The sequence below is a fragment of the Callionymus lyra genome, chromosome 12 (genome assembly GCF_982586985.1).
Source record: "Callionymus lyra chromosome 12, fCalLyr1.hap1.1, whole genome shotgun sequence".
In the NCBI taxonomy this organism is placed as follows: domain Eukaryota; kingdom Metazoa; phylum Chordata; class Actinopteri; order Syngnathiformes; family Callionymidae; genus Callionymus; species Callionymus lyra.
This window is the reverse complement of record NC_141829.1, coordinates 14,878,123-14,900,523: the sequence shown is the minus strand read 5'-3', so window position 1 is coordinate 14,900,523 and position 22,401 is coordinate 14,878,123. Positions and strand designations below refer to the sequence as shown.

At 37.2% G+C, this 22,401-nt stretch overlaps 3 protein-coding genes across 5 annotated transcripts; all 3 read left to right on the top strand.

The window, feature by feature from the left end:
* Positions 1–271: 271 nt before the first annotated feature.
* On the top strand, positions 272–9,326 carry LOC148068402 (cilia- and flagella-associated protein 91-like). Its single transcript, XM_087803976.1, has 16 exons — positions 272–335; positions 1,527–1,672; positions 1,732–1,770; positions 1,832–1,873; positions 1,928–2,103; positions 2,175–2,352; positions 3,582–3,739; positions 3,831–3,974; positions 4,044–4,132; positions 6,115–6,222; positions 6,283–6,354; positions 7,181–7,327; positions 7,385–7,606; positions 7,665–7,813; positions 7,889–7,980; positions 8,158–9,326. The coding sequence occupies exons 1-16, from the start codon at positions 333–335 to the stop codon at positions 8,265–8,267; spliced, it is 1,875 nt and encodes a 624-aa protein (XP_087660102.1). The 5' UTR covers positions 272–332; the 3' UTR covers positions 8,268–9,326.
* Positions 9,327–10,149: 823 nt separating this feature from the next.
* Positions 10,150–14,278, top strand: otc (ornithine transcarbamylase). 2 transcript variants are annotated; one of them, XM_087803813.1, is made up of 10 exons: positions 10,150–10,287; positions 10,404–10,542; positions 10,618–10,699; positions 10,940–11,027; positions 11,855–12,008; positions 12,073–12,195; positions 13,399–13,452; positions 13,526–13,675; positions 13,740–13,877; positions 13,941–14,278. In XM_087803813.1, exons 1-10 carry the CDS (start codon positions 10,220–10,222, stop codon positions 13,998–14,000), a joined length of 1,056 nt encoding a protein of 351 aa, XP_087659939.1. In that variant the 5' UTR covers positions 10,150–10,219; the 3' UTR covers positions 14,001–14,278. The 2 variants fall into 2 exon arrangements, with proteins under 2 accessions (XP_087659939.1, XP_087659940.1); XM_087803814.1 differs by having other exon boundaries at positions 10,264–10,287; positions 10,430–10,542.
* A 1,086-nt stretch (positions 14,279–15,364) lies between these two features.
* On the top strand, positions 15,365–22,390 carry gpr161b (G protein-coupled receptor 161b). Of its 2 annotated transcripts, none has more exons than XM_087803735.1 (7): positions 15,365–15,409; positions 15,513–15,772; positions 17,832–18,216; positions 18,862–19,577; positions 20,322–20,429; positions 20,641–20,769; positions 20,858–22,390. In XM_087803735.1, the coding sequence occupies exons 3-7, from the start codon at positions 17,876–17,878 to the stop codon at positions 21,145–21,147; spliced, it is 1,584 nt and encodes a 527-aa protein (XP_087659861.1). In that variant the 5' UTR covers positions 15,365–15,409; positions 15,513–15,772; positions 17,832–17,875; the 3' UTR covers positions 21,148–22,390. The 2 variants fall into 2 exon arrangements, with proteins under 2 accessions (XP_087659861.1, XP_087659860.1); XM_087803734.1 differs by having other exon boundaries at positions 20,852–22,390.
* The last annotated feature ends 11 nt before the right edge of the window (positions 22,391–22,401 follow it).

Sequence of the window (22,401 nt, the reverse complement as noted above, 5' to 3'; positions counted from 1 at the left end):
TCCCAGCTGCTCAGGGCGAGAGGCAGAGGACGTCCCGAGCAGGTCACCAGCCTGTCGATAACTCAAAGAGACAGAAAAATAAGTAACCGTTTCTTTTTGTTACTCGTCTCTTTATTTCCTGTGTTTTAAAGTCTTTGATCGCGTTAGTTTGATCCGTCTTTGATTGCTTTTGTCTTATCAATAGTTTTGTGTGCGTGACAAATACTTCAAAGCCAAACAACATTAAAAAAAAGGAAGTGACAATTTCTCAATAATACGCCTACAAATCCAGGAGTTGAAGGTTTGGATTCGATCAAGTTTCTATTGTTGGATTACGAACAACGGACAACAAGATGGTAGACAAGAGTTTTTCTAACGTTACTTGTTATATTTCGTCAACTCATAATAAGGCATTTACTTATACTTTATTTATAAAGTATTTTCTTTCAAAAAAACGTTACTTTTTATTCATTTTAAAACAGTCAAGGAAGCCAATAATTTGTGTTGAAGTTATTTGAATACAGTTATACCAATATAACTAATTAATCCCACTTTTTTACTGATGGTATTTTGGCTTTTTTAATTTTTTGTTCACTTTTCAGTCCATCTTTCAACAGCCGTTAGATTATTTTCCATCCAGCCTCAAACAAACCTTAAAAGTGTGTATTTACAACCTGTAGTTTGTTCACACAATGTGAGGTTTTTCATTTCACCCATTTCGACAGAAGATATTTTGATTTTAATACATTTCAAAGTTCCTATTTTATTTACTTATATATATATATATATATATATATATATATATATATATATATATATAATTGTTTATGCATGTATTTATATTAATTCATTAATGTATAAATTAATTTAGTTAATTTTATCTAAATTGAATTTCTTTGAATTGTATTTTTTAGTTTAACTGCACAGGTCAACAATGTTGTTCTTCGAAAATAAAGACATTCTATTCTATTCTAATCACAAATCTAATCATGTATTTTGGTATTTAATGCAGCTCACAACTGGAACTCAATGTGTTGTGCAACAAAATATATATATATATATATATATATATATTTATTTATTTTTTTTCAGGGGAAAAAAGGCCAGATTTAAAAAAAAAAATTAGCTAGTTTTCAAGAAAATATACAATAAGAACAAAGGAAATGTAAGAAATTATTGGAAAATACAGTAGTTGTTTTGTCAAAACAACAGCAGCGAAACATAAACATATCAACTACTACACTAAATAGTAGTAAATAGAGCTAAGAATGAACAAAATACTTCACCAACCATTGTTGTCTTCGGAGTGAATCTGATTAAACTTTGTCTTTTCTCTGATGATTTTCTTTTCTGAACGGCTGCTTACGTCGCCTTCCCAGGTGAAACCAATCAGTGACACCGACTGATTGGACTACAGGAAGCCTTAGCGTTTGTTATTGAATTCTGGGAATTGTAGTTCATGACCCCATTCTGAGCTTCAACTTGTTAAAGACAGTTTGGTGAATATAAAATGTTTTCAACATTAATAAATCCACGTGTCCCGGCAGAACGTCACTTCCAGGCTCGTGTCTGTGGCCAACAACCCGGCCTACATGACCCAGTCGAGCACCGCGGTCCCGGTGCCGGGCTTCACGGACCACCGCTGGCGGAGGAGGGCGGAGCAACGGAGGCACGCCCTGCAGCAGCTGGCCGGGTAACACTCGAGGAATGTCCTGTGACGTCTGTGTGTAACATTTCTATTTCTTATCAAAGGTCAATTCCTAAATACCAGGCTTGGAAATGTACAAAGCGGTAAGATCCATGTTCTTAAAACTGTCTGGATTGACAGTAACATCTTTTTTTTTTGTTGTAGTTTTCGTGCCACATTTCGGAAGCTGCACACGGATGAGAAGAAGTAAGTGACGTCCATTTTTTTTTAACGATTATTTGAAGTATTTTTCTACCAAAGAGTGGACACGGCATCAAGCGTTGAAGTCGAAGTCCAGCAAACCTCCATCTCCACCATGGGGATCCAGACGGACTTCAGGGACTGTGAGACGCAGACGGACATATACAGTCCTCAGTACGTCATCCAAGCCGGGGCGACCCCTGCAGAACTCCTCACCCTGGCCGTGCTGACCTGGGGTACCAAACCCGCTCCTTCCCTTTTTTGGCTAATGGTCGGTAGTACTTGAGTTGACCTTGTTGGTCTCCAGGTCGAGGTCTTCCTGCTCGGGTCGAGGAGGTGGAGCTGATCGAACGAGCTCGAGCCAAACGGGCCTGGGAGGCCAGACTTCCACCGCTGGAGGATCTGAGTCAACAGGACCGAAGGAAGCGCATGATGGAACGGATGGAGGCCAACGAGTGGGCGTTTAGAGAGAGAGAAATTAAAAAGTACGTAAGTGGGGTTTTTTTAGTCGGGGAATGTATCAGTGACATCAGAATATAATGAATTTAACATTTTTATTGAAATATTGATGTGCTTTAAGAATCATTTTTTTCCTTTTCAAATAATTTAGTTTAATTTTATATACTGTATGTTGATAATGTATGTATTTTTTATTGATTATCAAATGTATTGATTTAAATATTGAAAGTTGTTTATCTTTTTTATTTTGAATTGAAATAGAAAACTTGATTCCTTTCTCTTTTTTTTCAAAATGAGTGATTTAATTTTAACACATAGAGTTTGATATAATAATTCCAAAAATCCATGACTAAATTTCCACATTTTTCATTTTGTAACCTTTTAAATTCAATATTAAAATGAAATAAGTTGCTGAACATTAATTTTTTATTTTGAAGTTTGAATTGAATTCAACATTTCAGATTTTGAAACTTTTTATTTTTTTATTGAAATATTGATGTGTTTTAAGAATTAAATTATTTATTATTTTTGAATAATTTAGTTTAATTTTAAATATGTAGATAATATCTGTATTTTTGTATTGAATAATCGAATGTATTCATTTTTAATATTAAACGTTTTTTTATTTTTTAACTGATTTAAAAAAACTTTTTATTTATTTTTTTCATAATGAGTCATTTTATTTTTACACATATAGTTTGATATTAGAATTCCCCAAATCCTTGACTAAATTTCAATATTTTTTAATTTGTAGCCTTTTAAATTCAATATAAAAATGAAATAAGTTTTATTTTAATTTTCAAGTTTAAAGACTACAGTTTGTATATATACTGAATTAATAAGAGTTTATATTTGAATAATTACATTTTTTTAACTTAATTTTTTGAATGAAATTCAATTATTCAATAAAAACTTAATCAACCTTTTAATATAGAAATTATTGAATTAAATTTTCCTCAAAAATATCAACGCTTAAAATACAGCAATGTTTCAATAAAGAAGTTCAATGTTTTTCATTTGAAATGCCATAGAAAGACTTAAAGGAAAAGCACAAACGATTCATTAGCCCTTGTGTTATCTCAGGGTCAAAGTGACCCGAATACCTGAAAACAAATGTGTTTGTGGTATCCCTTGTGTTGTCTCTGGGTCAAAGTGAACAACCTCCACCACTGCATATGTATTTATGGAAGCCTATTGTTCACCTTGACCTAGAGACAACACAAGGGATACCACAAACACATTTGTTTTCGACCAGGCTCCAGGACGCTCGCTACAACGTCCTCCGGGACCTGCTGAACCTCCGGAACAAGTCTGAAAATGAGTTCACGATGGAAATGCTGGAGGAGATGTTTTCAGAACTGGTGAGGAAGAACGAGATCCGGTTGAATCGGATCGGACAGGACCACTCCAGGTGTAAGTCTCCTCACCGCCGTCCTTCAGACTCTATTTCTCGCTCTGCTGAGGGATCAATAAAGTTCTACCTTACCTTACTTGTGGCCTGCAGGCCTGAGGAAGTTAGAGTCCTGGAGGGACAACGTGGAGCTGAAGCTGATCAGGCAGGACGTGGTCGATGACTTACCCGAGGAGTTTCTGCCCAAATACATTCCCTTCACCAAGAGATGTGACCCGTACTCGGACATCTATGAAGGTGTGTGTTGAGACTCATCAGTTCGTAACAATTGTGCAGCTTTTATTCATTTGTTTTTCTCTCGCACAGTCTTAAAGGTGGATCCAGGAGTTGTTGTCGTGGAGGAGCCGAAGCCCTGGCCGCCCCCTAAAGAGCTGGAGATTATAAGAACCTACAAGGTGAAGATGAACCCTTGGAACATGACACCTTTACTTTAGTGTGACCCTTACTTTAGTGTGACCCTTACTTTAGTGTGACCCTTATTTTAGTGTGACCCTTACTTAAGTGTGACCCTTACCTTAGTGTGACCCTTACTTTAGTGTTACCCTTACTTTAGTGTGACCCTTACTTTAGTGTGACCCTTATTTTAGTGTGACCATTACTTTAGTGTGACCCTTAATTTAGTGTGAACCTTATTTTAGTGTGACCCTTACTTTAGTGTGACCCATACTTGAATGCAACCCTTACTTTAGTGTGATCCTTACTTGAGTTTGACCCTTACTTTAGTGTGACCCTTACTTGAGTGCGACCCTTACTTTAGTGTGATCCTTACTTGAGTTTGACCCTTACTTTAATGTGACCCTTACTTGAGTGTGACCCTTACTTGAGTTTGACCCTTACTTGAGTGTGACCCTTACTTGAGTTTGACCCTTACTTGAGTGTGACCCTTACTTGAGTTTGACCCTTACTTTAGTGTGACCCTTACTTGAGTGTGACCCTTACTTTAGTGTGACCCTTACTTGAATGCAACCCTTACTTTAGTGTGATCCTTACTTGAGTTTGACCCTTACTTTAGTGTGACCCTTACTTGAGTGTGACCCTTACTTGAGTGTGACCCTTACTTTAGTGTGACCCTTACTTTAGAGTGACCCTTACTTTAGTGTGACCCTTATTTTAGTGTGACCCTTAATTTAGTGCAACCCTTATTTTAGTGTGACCCTTACTTTAGTGTGACCCTTACTTTAGTGCAACCCTTATTTTAGTGTTACCCTTACTTTAGTTTTCGTCTATTTCTCTGCTGGAGTTTCATAGGCTGTGTGTGTGTTTTTGTGTCCATGCTTCAGTTTCTATGTTGGTGTGGTGTAGTGTATGTGTTTCTACTTCTTTGTGTGTTTCTGTGTGAGGCAGTTTGTGGTGCTACTGTTTGTGAGTTGGGGTGATTGTGTTTCTGTGTTTGGTTCGTTTTTAGTGAGTTTCTGTTTTCTTTGTTGGGGTGGTGTGTGTGTATGTGCATACATTTGTGTGTTGGAGCGGTGTGTGAGTTTCTGTTTCTGTGTTGGAGCGGTGTGTGAGTTTCTGTTTCTGTGTTGGTGCGGTGTGTGAGTTTCTGTTTCTGTGTTGGAGCGGTGTGTGAGTTTCTGTTTCTGTGTTGGTGCGGTGTGTGAGTTTCTGTTTCTGTGTTGGGTGCAACTGTTGGTGCTGTGTAAATGTGTTGGTGTTGTGTTCATGTGTTTCTGTGTTAGGGTTTTGTGTGTATATGGGTTTATGTGTTGGGGTTGTGTGTATATATGTGTTTCTGTGTTGTGGTTGTTTCTGTGTTCCTGTGTTGGGGTTGTGTGTATGTATGTGTTTCTGTGTTCAGGTTGTGTGTATATGTGTTTCTGTGTTGGGGTTGTGTGTGTGTTTATGTTTTGGGTTGTGTTGCATATGTGTTTCTGTGTCCGGCTTGTGTGTGTATATGTGTTTCTGTGTCCGGGTTGTGTGTGTATACGTGTTTCTGTGTTGGGGTTTTGTGTGTATATGGGTGTATGTGTTGGGGATGTGTGTATATGTGTGTTTCTGTGTTGTGGTTGAGTGTGTGTTTATGTGTTTCTGTGTTGGGGTTTTGTGTGTATATGGGTTTATGTGTTGGGGTTGTGTGTGTGTTTCTGTGTTGGGGTTGTGTGTGTGTTTCTGTGTTCTGGTTATGTGTATTTGTTTCTGTGTTGGGGTTGTGTTTATCTGTTGGGGTTGTGTGTATGTATGTGTTTCTGTGTTCTGGTTATGTGTATGTATGTGTTTCTGTGTTCAGGTTATGTGTATTTGTTTCTGAGGTGATTGTGTGAATCTAGTGTCAAATACAATGTAAACGTGTCAAAGGTCACTGAAGGTGGTTCTTGTGTAGAACAGTGTCGACGATATATCATGTGTTGATGTTGTTGTCGATGTTGTGTCTCTTCAGGCTCTGAGGGAAGAGTTGTGGTGGATGAAGAAACCTCTAGGCTTCCGCATCAAGAAAGAGAAGCCGATCACTCGTCCTGTCACTCCGACGGTGGAAGAGCCTCTGGAGGTCTGAAGCGTTTGGATTGATTTATGTTCTGCAATCATCTGATTCTCATCTGTGGTTCAGGGCGAGGAGGATAAAGAGCTCGCTGTCATTCTGCTGCAGAAGCTGCTGCGAGGAAGGAGTATGCAGTACATGGTGAGCAGTTACTGTGGATCAGTGCCATCAGAATAAAATATATTTTATAATTGATTTAAACTAGTTTCTATGTTGAAAGGACACATTTATTTTGATTAAACATTGAATTAAATCGTTTATTTCTTTGAAATGTACTTTTTCTTTTTGAGTAATTGAATTTAAAAAAAATCGATTATTTATAAAAATGAACCGTCTTTGTGTATAATTATAATTTTCTTAAACTTCAATACAATATAAATATAGAAATGTTGATACAAGAGTGTCAACAGGTCAATACTGAATATTTTTTAAATGAAAATGTCTTTTTTGATCATTGGAATTAGAATATTCAACTCGATGTTTTAAAAAATAATAATATATATATTTTTATTTCATTTTGAATATTATCTGTTTTTTTTATTCGACTATTTAATTTAGTTTCGATATAAAAACAAATATTTATTTAAAATATTAATAAATAAGAAAGTTATATCCGTATAAATATAATACAATAAAATATAATAAAAAAAAAAAAGTAATTAAATAGTAATGACCTTTGAATTGTAACATTAATACCTTCAAACTTTGCATTGTTTTATTGAAATGTTGTTGTTTACATAACATTTGCATTTCTTGTTTGAATAAAAAAATCTAAATTATTTTTTTACACAAACAGTTTGATAACTCTGGGTTTATTTTATTATTTTATTTTAAAAGCTTCACATTAAATAGTATAATATAATAATAGTCAATGCTTGAAAAAAAAAAAATTTAATAAAAAAGATTCAACATTTAAATTGAATCATTTAATTTTCTAATGGCAACAACATCTGTATATTCCCGACAGATGCTCAACGGCAAGGAGGACAACCTGGAGCTCATCAGAGAGCTGAGGTCGGTCCACGCCCTCCAGCAGAACGAGCAGGACCTTCTGATGATGGAGAAAGAAACCATATTGAACCTCAAAACTGAAAGGGATCAAAACAACCACGAGGTGAGGAACCGCCTTTCTGTTCGAGCCTGAGTGTGTGACACGTCTCCTCGTTCCTAGATCTCCCTGGAGGAGGCGTCGCAGGCCCAGGTCATCGGCGACTTGCTGGAGAACTTGTTGGACACCATGTCCAAGGAGCTGATCCGGCTCCAGGAGGAGCGCAGGATCCACGCCTTGGCGCTCCTGGCCGAGCGAGACCGTCTGCTCAGGGAGGCGGAGGAGAGCGGGAGGAGGCAGGTGGAGGAGCACCGGCGCAAGGAGGAGGACCAGATCTTCAGAGACGTAAGTCAAGTTCTTAAACAAACAAGCCATCGTTGTCAAACTCGTCGTTCTTCTCCAGGTGGTGAAGGTGAACCAGGAAACTGTGGATCTGTACCTGGAGGACATCATCCTGGACACTGTGGAGTTGACGGCGGACCAGCAGGCGAGAGAGGAGATCCACAGGATGGCCAAGGAGGTCAACGAGATCGCCTACGCTTTAGAAGAAAGGTACGAAGAAGATTGTGCTCAACGTGAATTTAAGTCGCGATTAACTCAATTTTCTTAAAAAACGTTTCTTTGAAGTCGAAACAACCTTCAGTCGGAGGAGATCGTGTCGGAGTTGATGTACAGTTTTCTCATCCCCGAGGTGGAGAAGATCACCATCAGACAAAAAGGTTTTTAAAACTGTTTTCAATCAGTTTATAAAGTTCTCATCTATGAATTATCTTTTACAGACATTTTAAGTTAACGTTTGCAAAAGCGATTAAAGCTGAAATCACCTTGAATTTAAATATAAATATAATTACAATTTTGTAATACTTTTAATAACTCTTCTGTCACACACTCTCCAGTGCACCAGAGGCAGCAGCGCCACCTGCAGGCGGCTCGAAGTATTATATACGGCGCTGCAGAGAAGTCTGACTTTCTCCCTCCTGTGGATGACGGTGGAGACGAAGACTAACCAGAGGATGAAACTTCATTTAGAAAACTGAAAATAAAAACCGAAAATGAAGAATGGATCAAGTTCATTACATATGGATAACCAGCTAGCAAATCATGCTAACGTTGCTAATGCTAAGTTTAATGATACCAAAAACAAACTTTTTTTGTTGAAAAACGAAGACAATCTGTTAAACAATTATGACAACATTCATGATACATAAAATATTTAATATCTTCGTATATTAACCATTATTACATGTATTATTCTTCCGTGTATTGGCAGCGTATTAGCATCTTGTTCAATATGACTTTCCTCTGTTAGGATAATGTTTTACTATGTAAAATGAATGTATTTATTTATCAGAATAATTTGTGCTTTCCTTCTTTTCTTTCTTTTACAACTCTCCAATAATGCATAATATATTAATGGGTTTTATTTTCGAACATGTATAAAATGTGTAATTTCGTTGTATGTACAAAATACATTACCCTAAGCTGAAAAAGGGAAGACATAAAAAACACTATAATTGGAAAAAGGGGAAGGAAGATGTCAAAATCCTAGTAAAAAAAATCCCATCACTTTTTAATCGTTTTTCCGTTTGTTGCAATTGCAAAATTTTTACACAGATATTTATACAACTACAAGCTCATAGCATTACATTTATTTGTCTGGTGTATTTATCTATATTACACAATATATTTTAAATTGCATTTTTTCAATATTTTTGAGACTTTGAAGTTGTTTGTTGTTACTTGGTTTTCCTGGGACCTGAACTTTGGTTTTGTTGGATTTTCTGTAAGATTTTTACTCCTTCTTTGATTGAAAGAATGAAATATTGGGGATGATTTGGATGAAACTTCAGAAAATCTAATTTTTCCAAATTTGAGAAACATGGCTAACTGTTATTTTGCTGGATTATTTTCTCGTTGTAGACATTCATTAAAAAAAGAAAAAACCTCCACAAAATATCGTTGTGTTCTTTCCATTTATAGAGACTTTCATTTTGCATCAATTTTTCGATTGAAAATAAACTTCTCGAAGTTTTAAGAACATTTCAATTTAAATGGCCTGCCGGACCTGAACTTTGATTTGGGGCATTTTTTCCTAGATTTTGGGGCATTTTTCGTCTGAAAAAAAGGTTGTGTTTGGACTTTTCTTCTCCTTGCTGCAACAATCATCTCATTCTGGATATAAACGACTTATTTTCTTTTCATCTTTTAACCTGAGAATTAAGTTTTTATTTTGAAGAAATTCCTTGAGAACATTTTCATCTTTTGCTATTATATTAGAAATACTTTGAATATCCTTTGTGTGTGTTTTGTAAGGTTGTTGTTGGAAGAATAGGAGCACATGAGATAACATTGTATAAACATTGTTTTCACCAATGAAAAATAAATGTGTTTTGATTCGATTGTAGTTTGTTTACTTTTATAGCGTACTTGTACGCTTGTTTTCAGTATATTTTGATTCATAAGTTAAACACTGTCCCGGCGCCTCACAGCTACAACTGCAGTCAACACTGACCTCTGCCGGTTAACGATGTAGTTGCATGTTAAAAGAACAACTGTTGAGACATTAGAAAATACTTACATTTTATTTAATTGACGAAGCTAATCCAGACACACGAAAAAAACGATATAAGGAGGACACCCTTAACATGTAGTAGTAAAAAAATATATAATACTAATAAAAATTATTGTCATTTTTGATCAATTTAAAAGGTTGCGCGAGTTTAAGGATTCCAGTAAATTTAGCATTTATTTTTTATTTAAATCCAGTACTGAAATCTTAAGAGTTTTTTTTAATAAAGTACAGTTGAAAAAAAAACATCTAAAAATAATACGACGCCCACTTCCGGTTGTCAAAGTAGGCGTGGCTTCTCCACGTTGCCTCGTTGTGACTGAACTCTTTAATAATCGCACCACATAGTTCTCGTTGTTACTCTTATCACTGAGACCATCTCTGCAAATATGTTAACTCTGAGCAAAACACTTCACAGTGTTAGAACATTATTCACTTCTCCAACTCGGGGATTAAGGTAAGAAAATGCTGCTTAAGTCGATTGATTTTTGCTGAACTTGACGAAGATGAAACTCTTTTTTTAAATATATATATATATATATATATATATATATATATGTATATATATTCCAGACTTGCATCTGTTTCCAACTGTCCAGTGGACTTAAAGGGCCGCAGCATGTTGACTTTAAAAGACTTCACAGCCGAAGAAATAAAACGACTTCTGTGGGTGTCTAAGGATCTGAAGCATCGGATCAAACATCAGAAACAAGTAGGTTTGAAACTTTATTTAAACTTATTTTTTTTATATAAGAGACGTTACGTTATCTCGTCGTTTCCATTTCAGTTTCTCCCTCTTCTACAAGGGAAGTCCATTGCTATGATATTTGAGAAGAGAAGCACCAGAACCAGAATGTCCACAGAGACAGGTGAGACCCTCAGAACCTCTTCCATGTGGATGTCAGTGCATGTGGACATCAGCAGTTCACAGCAATGCTGACCACGCAGTTCTACTACAACACTGGTCCCAGCACAGCCATTCAACATGTCCTGCAGCCATACATTGAACTATTAAATCCTTTATTGTTTGTAGTTTATCGTGGGGGTCGCAGTGAGGGATGCTGTCAAGTGATGGAAGATTATCTTTAATTTATTTATTCTGAACCTAGGTTTTGCTCTGCTGGGGGGTCACCCGTGCTTCCTCACCTCCCAGGACATCCACCTCGGCGTGAATGAAAGCTCCAAGGACACAGCCAGGTAGCGTTATTGAAAATTGTCCGGGAATAATGAGAAGTTAAATAGCTATTCCATTTTTTTGTTTGTAAAATGATGTATTGCAATATGACCTCTTCATATCACTGGTTTATGTATCCTTTTGGGCGTATTTTTTTGCCCTTTTAGTTTCTCCCTAACTTCTGTGTGACGTTTCTAGTCCCAAAACATAGCAAAAAATATCAGAAACCGTTATTGTAACAACATAGAATATATGTATTATATTATTATATATAGATTATATATATATATATATATATATATATATATATATATATATACAAATACAAGTTTTATTGTTAGTGGCTAGTCTATGGAAGTAAAACAATTAAAATGGTTGAATTAATTTTTTTCAAATATTGTAAGGTTGAATTAATTTCTATTATTCAATATTTGTTATATTTTAATTTCGATTATTCAATATTTGTTATATTTTCATTTCAACGATTCAATATTTGTTATTTTATTTTCAATTATTCAATATGTGTTTTATCTTAATTTCGATTATTCAATATTTGTTATATTTTCATTTCAATTATTCAATATTTTTTAATTCGAAGCGTTTTAAATTCAATATAAAAAAAATATTTAATTAAACTGTAAATGGTTCAAACCCAAAAAAAAATGTGAAGCCAAAAAGAAAGTTAAGAAAAAAATTCTATACAGTGCTGTCGAATATCGATACAGTATCATGAAAAGAAAATGTTGTATCTATATTTTCTAAACCCCTACTTGTTACCAAAGCCGTTGCTGTTTAAAAAAAGCTGAAATAATTTATTTTATTTCTTGACTGGTCTCTTTCATCACCTCAGGGTTCTCTCTGGACTGTGTGACATCGTCCTGGCTCGGGTCTACAGCCACTCCACCCTGGAGCAGCTGCACAAAGAGGCGTCCATCCCCATCATCAACGGCCTCTCCGATCTCTACCACCCCATCCAGATCCTGGCCGACTTCCTCACCCTGCAGGTGACCCCGTCCCCCCCTGTCCCAGCTGCTCTCACCTGGGATTGTAAACCTCTCTCTGCTTCAGGAACATTATGGATCCCTGAGTGGGCTCACGGTGAGCTGGATCGGCGACGGAAACAACGTTCTCCATTCCTTCATGATGACCGCCGCCAAGCTCGGGGTTCATCTTAAAATCGCAACACCGAAGGTTTATGTCTTTTTATGTAACATCTTTCTTTTTGTCAAGTTTTTTTACACATAAGTTGACACCAGAAATTAAGTCATCAAAGCCAATTTATTCATATTCTAATGAACAAAAGGAAGAAGGAATGAAGCTGCAGCCGCTTTTTTTAAAATAATAAACTTGATTAAATAGTGATTTATCTGATTTCATCAATGATTGATGAAAAATGATAATTAACCATAATTTCTAAACAACTTATTTTAAATAATTAAAGGTATAGAGTTATATTGGTTATGATAGCAGGATTTCCAACACCTCAATTAACAGTTTTAGATCCTGGTTTCCATAGAAAAACCCATTAAACTGAACAGGAATTGAACTTCAAATGACAGAAAATGATGAAATATTTTTTTATTCAGTAACATTCATGCAGGAGACAAAGACAATTATTGCAATATGAGAATCAGTATTTGAAGAAGAAAGTGTGTCCTATTAACTTTAAACTATTAAGTGGAAGCTAGAGGGAGATCATTGAAATCCTTAAAAAAATAACATTGAATCAATATTTGAACGGAAAAATGTTTTGAATCCCAAATATAATTTTCCTCAAAGATAAACTTGTGTATCTACATTGTACGTTTTCTCAAGTTATTACACACTAAACGGAAGCGAAGAATGAATTCAACCCTTCGATATGACATTCTTCTCTTCTGTTTTATCTCTAAACCGCCATGTTTGAAGTTGATTCTGGACGAGCTAATGTGCTCGTGAACGTCAACGTTCTCTTCAATAGAAAAGTAATTTATTAAGATGCTAAAGAAGAACATTCTTGTTTATTCTTAAAACTTTCAGTGAAACATATATAATAAAAGCTAGCTAGGATTCCCTGGTAATAATAATAATGATGATTAATTGGATACCATGGCAACAACTGAAAATTCTGAAACATCTTTAGTTTTAGTTAGGTGTATATGTATATTGTTGAAATCTTAAACTCAATATTTGAAGGAGAAGATGTAAATTGTGAGAAGGAATTATTTTCAAATGATTAAGTTAATGCTGATGTTAAAATAAACATTAACCCCTTTGACAGATATTTAACAGGAACAACTTTATTCAATTCCAAATATAGTTTTTAATTAAAGTTGTAATACTTTTAAAGTGCAGATTGTGGTAAAAGTAATCTTAAATACTGTCTTGTATTTCTCCCTCTGTGTGACACTTCAGGGTTATGATCCTGACCCTAGTGTTGTTGAAGAAGCTCAGCGACTCTCACAGCAGGTAATAATGAGTTAAATAAAGTAAAAAGAATCAGATTTTAAATGGAACCCACATGTGCATCTACTTGTTTAAGCATGGCACCCAGTTGCTTCTGACCTCTGACCCCATGGAGGCGGCACAAGGAAGCAACGTCTTGGTGACCGACACGTGGATAAGTATGGGCCAGGAGGAGGAGAAGAAGAAGAGGTTGAAGGACTTCCACGGATACCAGATCACCATGAAGGTACCAAAGAATGTCATCAACAATTTAAAAATATATATTTTGAACTAAACCTGCTTCTACTCAGACTGCCAGTGTCGCCAAACCAGACTGGACCTTCCTGCACTGTCTGCCTCGAAAAATGGAAGAAGTGGACGACGAAGTGTTTTACTGTCCGCGCTCACTCGTCTTCCCGGAGGCGGAGAATCGAAAGTGGACCATCATGGTGAGTTGAATACGATGACCCTCCTCCAGCTCTCTATTTAATTGATGTATTGTTTCGTTTCAGGGTCTCATGGTGTCTCTTCTAGTCGACTACGCTCCAAAAACTCCGATGCTCAAGTTTTAGTTTTGACGTTCATGCTACTGCAGTTTGACTCTATTTTCGGTGACAGCAGGGGGATATAAAAAGGTCAATAATAGTCGTATGATGCGATGTAAGTCAAGTGCAACACATCGAAACCCCTCTATTGAATTCATCATGTTTCTACTTCATGTTTCATGAAGGTTTGCTTCCTTAATATCAATTTTTAGATCCTGCTTTTGTTGTCATACAACTTTTGTCTTGAAGATGGTGTGTGTGTGTATTTGTAAAACTGACGAGTACTTTTGAAAAAAACGTCTTTATTAAAGTGCTTTGGTTGAGAGTGGATTGTTCTCAAACAGCAGCTTTTAAATCTTACGTATACAATGATGGAGTACTATGGATGAAGTACTCCCTCATTAGAACTTTATAAATCCTTAAAGGTAGACTCGCCTATAACTGCAGTTTATTTGGACAATAAACATAAAAACATTCTAAACACATGTTCAAATTGAGAATCAACTGAATAAAGTGTTATGTAATAAAATTATAATTATTAAAAATACTATTATTGGTAAAGTGAACTTGAAGTAAAGCTCCATAAATCATCTTGTACTATAACATTATTTTAAGTTATTTGTCTTGAAACTAGAAAAAGTTATTATACTGCAGTTTATTCTTCGTCATTTTGTTATATTATATTAATTATACAACCAGAATGCATTACGCATCAAGTTCACCACTTAGACTACTTTAAAAGGCTTGTAATAATAAGCAATTTAATATTATAAACCATAATTATGTATTTTTATAAAGCCTAATTAACCTTTCATAACCATTATTGATTTATTGATAAATAATACAGAGTAAGGGGCTTCTGGACAATATTCATCAAAACTCAAACTCATAAAAAGGGTATTCAATATTTACTAAATTAAAGTTTTCACATTTTAACATACATTTTAATTGCACGAAATGCGCAATAAAACAAAGAAAATAGCCTCCTTGGCTAATATATTTTTTATTTTCTTTGATAATTGTGCCAGCAAAATAAAAGTAAAAATGTATGTGATTGGTTAGCAGATATTATTCAGTGAAAAAGTTATTTTTTAAATATTTGTTCCGTTATTTTACAATCTTATCTCAACATGTAGTTGTTTTTTAAAATCCAACGCAGTTAATCCTAATAAAGTTGTATTAACAAAAAAAAAACTATTTACATCCGGACTAGCCACCCACGTGGACATCACGTGTGATAACACCAGTCGCTGATTGGTCTACAAGCAAAAACGAATGCGTGTGCGGGAAGCTTTGATCTCGTTGGGTGGTCCAAAAGTTTTTTTCAACAATATCATACGTTTTTTATTTAAAATCGTTAAAAACACACACGAAACATATTGCAACTTAATTTTACTCGGGTTGGGACGTAAGAAAGTAATAATAAAATCTTTCGGGTTTGTTTATTTATTGAAAAAGAAAAGTTTTAAGTCGTGTTGCTGCGTAAAAATAAAATGTCAAATAACTTTTATTTCGAATATTTCATTCGCGCGATGACAGATCCGACATGTTCCGGTCGACCACCCACGTACCGAGGTGTCTGCGGGGAGAGGGGGCTGAAGTGGCCGCCATTGCAGCTGCGTCTGGCCGCTGGAGATCCGAGGGGAAGCGAGGACCGGGATGTGGAAGAAGAGACTTTTTTTTTTAAAGATTTCACTCCGAACATCTCAGACTCGGATGCGGAACGTTGGATTAAAAAAAAGCGACTAAAAATGGATTCTCCCGAGGCGGAGAGCGTGAGGAGGAACGAGCCGAACCAGGTAGAAAAGTTGTCGGGTCTTCGGGGGGACAATGAAGGGGGAGCTCGGCTAACTTTCCGAGGCTAGTTTTAGCATTAGCTTGACCACAAGTTGTTGTTATTCTTAAAACCTAACGCAGATAATTTACGTTATTTCCTTCGACGTTACATTTTTATTTCACTTTTACCTTAAACGCGACCGTTTTAACCCAGAAACGACATGTTTTGTGGGTGAACGAGCTTAACGTGCTCGTAAAGTTGAGAAACGTCATTTTTCTTTTTACGAAGCTAAATAATCCTTTATTTTAAAACCCATATTTTAAATATATAGAGAGATTTAAAGATACTCAAAGTTACTTCCAGATCTATGACAACAACTGTCGTTATTTATGTGTAGTGTAACGGTTTTAAGTTATTGTCAATGATACTTTTTAAAGACGTTTCTTTTAGGGTTTAAACTTTCAAATATAAAGTTATCAATTCATCAGACTTGTTAAAACATGTTGTGCGAGTGAATTAAATATTATTTTGTTGGAATTGTTATATTGACATCAGCTTAGGTATGAAGGGCATCGTTTACATAAATAAGTTGCTAAAAAATTGGGTTAAAATAAGAAAATGCTGCATTTTAAAATTACCTTGTGGACAAAAAACGATAAAAAAGAGTGAAGATGTATATTTGGTAAGTAAAGTAAATTTGTTTTGTGAAGTTTAAATGTATTATGTATTGAAAGTTTTGATCCTAGTTCCATATAATGATCCATAAAACTGAACTGAAATCTATGAAGCAGGAACCAAATCATGAACTATAAATTGACAGAAAATGTTGAAGTATTTTTTACATTTAATAACATGTATGAAATAATGACGATCATTGCAATTTTAAACACAATATTTGAAGTAGTAGAAAGTGTGTATTGTCGTAAAAAAAAATATATTCAAGATTATTAAGTTGAAGCTAGAGGGAGATCATTGATATTTTTAGATATAACAAAGAACATTGAATCAATAATTGAACGGAAAAATGTTTTGAATCCCAAATATCATTTTCCTCCAAGAAAAACTTGTGTATCTACATTGTACGTTTTCTTGACCTCAAGTTATTACGCACAAAACGGAAGCTGAGAATGATTTTTTTTTCCTCTACTGTTTTATCTGTAAACCGCCATGTTTGAAGTTGATTCTGGACGAGCTACTGTGTTCGTACAGTTCAAGTTCATCAGTGTGTTCAGTAGAAAAGTTATTTATCAAGATGCTAAAGAGGACAATTCTTGTTTATTCTTAAAACCTTCTGTAAAATATGTTTAGAAAAAAAGATACTTCTTGATTCCCTGATAATAATAATGAAGAATGTAATACCATGACAACAACTGTTAAAGTTAGGCTTTAATGTGTCAATGTAGTTTTGTTGTGTACTGTAACATTTTTTTTGTTATTATCAATTACACTTCTACTTCTAAAAGAAAATTGATATCCCGCGAGATTCCAGGGACAACTGAGGACAAGAGGATACCCTCGACTATATTTTATGTTTAGATACATTTTGTTTTCTAAAACAAATGAAAGCAGTAACAACTTCATCAAGAGTCATGTGGTCTGTAAATACTGCAACACCAGAGTCAAGTACTCGATAATACTACAAATATATCCTACAAAATGACAATTTATTGTTGCCCCTGTATTGTGATACGCTTCGTATTGCCAGACTTTACCATTATCAGCCCTAACTAACTGTTGACTTATTATCAATTACACTTCTACTTCTAAAAGAAAATTCATATCCCGGGAGATCCCAGGGACAACTGAGGACAAGAGGATACACTCGACTATATCCTATGTTTGGACACATTTTGCTTTCAAAAACTAATGAAAGCAGTTACGACTTTGTCAAGAGTCATGTGGTCTGTAAATTCTGCAACACAAGTCAAGAGTCAAGTACTCAACAATACTACAAATATATCCTTGTTACTACAGTATCACGATTTATTGTTGCCCCTGTATTGTGGTACGCATCATATCGCCCCTATATTTTGGTGTATCTTGTTATATTGACGTCAACTTTTCTCCTCTTCCTCCTGCAGTCTTCATCATTTCCTCCCGCTGACCAGCCCCTCGCTCCTTCACCATGAACTCCAGCAGGAACTGCTCGGCCCCCGGCGGCGGAGGCGCGGCGGCCCTGGAGTCCATCTCCATCGTGACCATCAACCTCCTGGCGTGCCTGGGGAACCTGCTGATCGTCATCACCCTGTACCGTCGGCCGTACCTCCTCACGCCCAGCAACAAGTTTGTGTTCAGCCTGACCCTGTCCAACCTGCTCCTGTCGGTGCTGGTGCTGCCCTCCGTGGCCGTCAGCTCGGCCAAGAGGGAGTGGGTGTTCGGCGTGGTGTGGTGCAACTTCACCGCCCTCCTCTACCTGCTCATCAGCTCGGCCAGCATGCTGACCCTCGCCGCCATCGCCGTGGACAGGTGGGTGGAGCTTTTATTCGTTCGCCAACACGACAAACTCTCGTGCTGTGTCTCAAATCGCATACTAAGAGTAGTATACTAGAAGTTAGTATGCATCAGTTTAGTGTATATACTAACTAGTACGCAAATTCTCCACAGATAGTATGTCTCAAATCAAACACTGCTGCTACACACTAACCGGAAATGACGCGACAGCTTCTTCTTCTACTTCTATTTAACGATGTTTCAATCAGCTGTTTGAACGCTATCAACACCTGCTGGCAGCACGTTTTGCAACTTTGGAAAAAGAAATAAAGAAAAAATATGAGAATCGAAATATTCGCGAGATATTTAAGCTGGTATCAGCACCGAAGACGTGTTTATCCTCCTACTGCTGCAGAAAATGCACCTGTAAGTATATGAATATATATGCATTTATATATGACGTAACTTCAGTTTAAAACGTCATTAAGATGGCAGATGTTTAGGGTGGTTAGTGTCCATCTAACCATACTCTTTTGTGGGCGTGTTAGTACGCCAATTTAGTGTGCATGGCGCACTAAATTTCGCATACTAAGAATTGAGACGCACTAACGCACTAAAAATACTAACTTTGAGTACGCTAGTATGTGATTTGAGACACAGCAACACTCTTCTGTTCCACAGATACTATGCCGTGTTGTACCCCATGATCTACCCCATGAAGATCACCGGGAACCGTGCCGTGGTCGCCATCGCCTACGTGTGGCTTCACTCGCTGGTGGGCTGCCTGCCGCCACTCTTCGGCTGGTCGTCCTTCGAGTTCGACTGCTACAAGTGGACCTGCGTGGCCTCCTGGCACAAGGAGCCCAGCTACTCCGCCTTCTGGGTCGTCTGGTGCATCCTGCCGCCGCTCGTCGTCATGCTGGGGTGTTACGGCGTCATCTTCAGGGTGGCCCGGGTGAAGGCCCGCAAGGTCCACTGCGGGACGGTGGTGGTCAACCACGAGGACCCGTCGCAGAGAAACGGACGCAAGAACTCCAGCACGTCCACGTCCTCCAACGGGAGCCGGCGGAGCCTGGTGTACTCGGGGAGCCAGTGCAAGGCCTTCGTCACCATCCTGGTGGTGATCGGGACCTTCCTGATCACGTGGGGGCCCTACGTGGGCGTGGTGTGCACCGAGGCCATGTTCGGACAGGCCAGCGTGTCCCCGGGGCTGGAGACCCTGGTGGCCTGGCTGTCCTTCTGCAGCGCCGTGTGCCACCCGCTGATCTACGGCCTGTGGAACAAGACGGTGAGGAAGGAGATCCTGGGCATGTGCTTCGGGGACCGATACTACAGGGAGTCCTTCGCCACCCGCCCTAGAACCTCGAGACTCTTCAGCATCTCCAACAGGATCACAGGTCAGAGAAAAAATACACACTTTGAGGTGAATGTGATACGATACAGGGTTAACGATATGACATGTCGTGATACTGTAGTAACAAGTATATTTGTAGTATTGTCGAGTACTTGACTCTGGTGTTGCAGAATTTACAGACCACATGACTCTTGACGAAGACTGTTTTGAAACCAAAATATGTCCAAACATTAGCTTTAAAATCGACTGGATTCGACTGTATCCTCTCGTCCTCAGTCATTGCCGAGATCTCACAGGATTTATTTGTTATTTAAGCTGTGGAGTACGTAATGACTGCTGCCATCTAGCGGCCAGAAGTTTTATTGCAACATAAAAATATTAAGTAATCCTTACATAATGTATTAACTATAATTCATAAAAGTTTTGAGTTTTAAGTTTTGTGTCTGGCTTTTAAATCGTATTTAAAATCGGTACAGCGCTATTAAATATCAATACTATGTCGTTATAAATATATATCGTGATATTCACGTGTATGGATATTTTCTTACACGCGACAACATTATGACCACCTGGATTATGAAGCAACGGTGACAAATGTGTGTAACCTTTAAGTAAATCAAAATATTATATTCAAAGCGACTGATGAGCCCCCTGACCGTTCATCAGTGAGTGGTGGTCTGTTAATGTCCGGTGGCCTGTCCAGGGTGTCCTTCGTCACAGCTTTTGACCGTTTAATCATGATGATCATTATCGTGTGTTGAAGGTTCACATTTTTTTACGTTTCCAGATCTTGGGATGTCTCCTCACCTGACGGCCTTGCTGGTGGGCGGGGGGCACATGCTGGTGCCTGAGAGCAGCACCGGAGACACTGGCTTCAGTTTCACTCAAGACTCTGGTAAGTTTAATTTCATTTTTAGTTGTATTCGTCTCGTTTTATGGCTGTAGAATTAAGAATGTGTCATAAGTGATTCTGACACCATGTTATAAATGTCTATATTGAAGTTAGTTTTGAGTGTGTTAGCGATTGAAATGGTAAAAAAAAAAAGTTGTAAAAGGACTTGAACTAAGAAAAAAAACCTGTTTCATTGATGGATGTTGGTCTGCAGGTACAGACGTGATGATGCTGGAGAACTTCTCCACCGACGGCTCCTCCCACGCTCAGTGCAGAGACGGGAATCTCGCCGGGAAGAGGAGGAGCTCCGTCACCTTCGAGGACCAGGTGGAACATTCCAAAGGTGTTTGTCATTTTTTTTTTCCCGCCTTGCCTCATCAAACACTCCGATGATCCTTTTTTCAATAAATGTTCTCCTCCTACAGTCACAGCTGAAGACACGTCTCCGGTCCAGGTCCACGCCGGAGCCTGCAAGTCTCTGGAGACCTTCGCCTTCACGCTGGCCAAGTGTATAGAGAGCGACGCCAGGCTCGCCCTCTTCGGGGACCAGCTGGCTCTTCCAGCAGGACTCCTGGCCTCCTCCAGGTCCGCCTCCAGACCCAGATACCTGGACGGCCAGAGGCTGAGGCTGGAGAGCATCGACGAGGGGATCGTCAAAGACGACCGCGAGGACGAGGAGGACGAGGAGAGCGAACAGGAAAAACCTTCAACAGGATCTTGAAGGTTTCCATTGAGGATTGTTTAAAAAAAAAAGTACTTTTGTTGAACATTTGTTAATCCGTCTGGATTATCAGTATATTAGCTGCTCACTAGAGGGTCGTCACTTATAGGAAACCGTCTTCTCGTCAGTCCGCCAAAATAATCTGCCGTGGATTTTGGTAGGTGGAGCCGTGAAGATACAGGTGCTAAAGTCATACATGTTGGACCACCAGAGGGTTTTATCATCCACTAGAAACACGAGGAAGAGATGCTGGACCAGTTGAAAGATAAAGAAGTATTTTCAGTGACACCAGAATATTGAATAGTGGATTTTGTGCATCACACATTTGGAAACTTATTTACGTTATAAAAAAAAAAAGTGAATTTATTTACCAAATTCAAATATTTTTTACACAGTTTTTAATATTCTTAATTAAAGAATATTAATTAATAGCCTTTTAAATTAAATACAAACACATTTGTATAACAGTACGACCAGGCAATACCAAAAGAGTAACAAGCTATGGAACTATAATTTAAAAGGCTACAAAAATAAATAGTATTGCATTTAGAAAATATATTTTTTAATGATTGGAATAAGAATATTAAACTGTGTCTGAAAATAAATTCATTAATTTAAAAAAAATGTAACTGTAATTATTTAATAATAATTATTATTATTCCCCAAATTATTCGATGCTTAACAAAATCGACATTTCAAATTTCAGATGAAACTATTCAATATTCCGAAGACACTGATACTTCCACAAAGAACTAGAACCTCATTTAACAAAAACGTCCTCCAGCATCTGTTATACTGGTCTTAGTTCTAGTCCTGCTGCTACGAACCTCTCGAGTCAAAATCACTTTAGAAAAACTACGAGGGTACTTTCAGTTCCGGATACGATTTCTGTAGGTTGAAGATTTCAGAAGTATTTCAGCAATAAAAGCTGCAAAAATGATTTTGGTTTCAAGTCTTAATATGTAAAAAAAAAAAAATTGTAGTCCAGACACTCAAAAGTTTGTTCTATTTTTGCACAAGCTGGAAATGTAACAACAAAAATAGTAAACTCAAGTTATTTTTGTTACATTGTGGACATTTAAATGTTATTTGTTGTTTCTCAGCGGTACATGAGGCTGAGCTCATTCTTACCTCGTATGTTACGTTAGGAATCGTTGAACCTTTTCTACTATTATTATTATTATTATTGTTATTATTACTGTGATGTGTGTATAATGACTCTATAAAGTTTGTTTGGAATACACACCGTTGTCG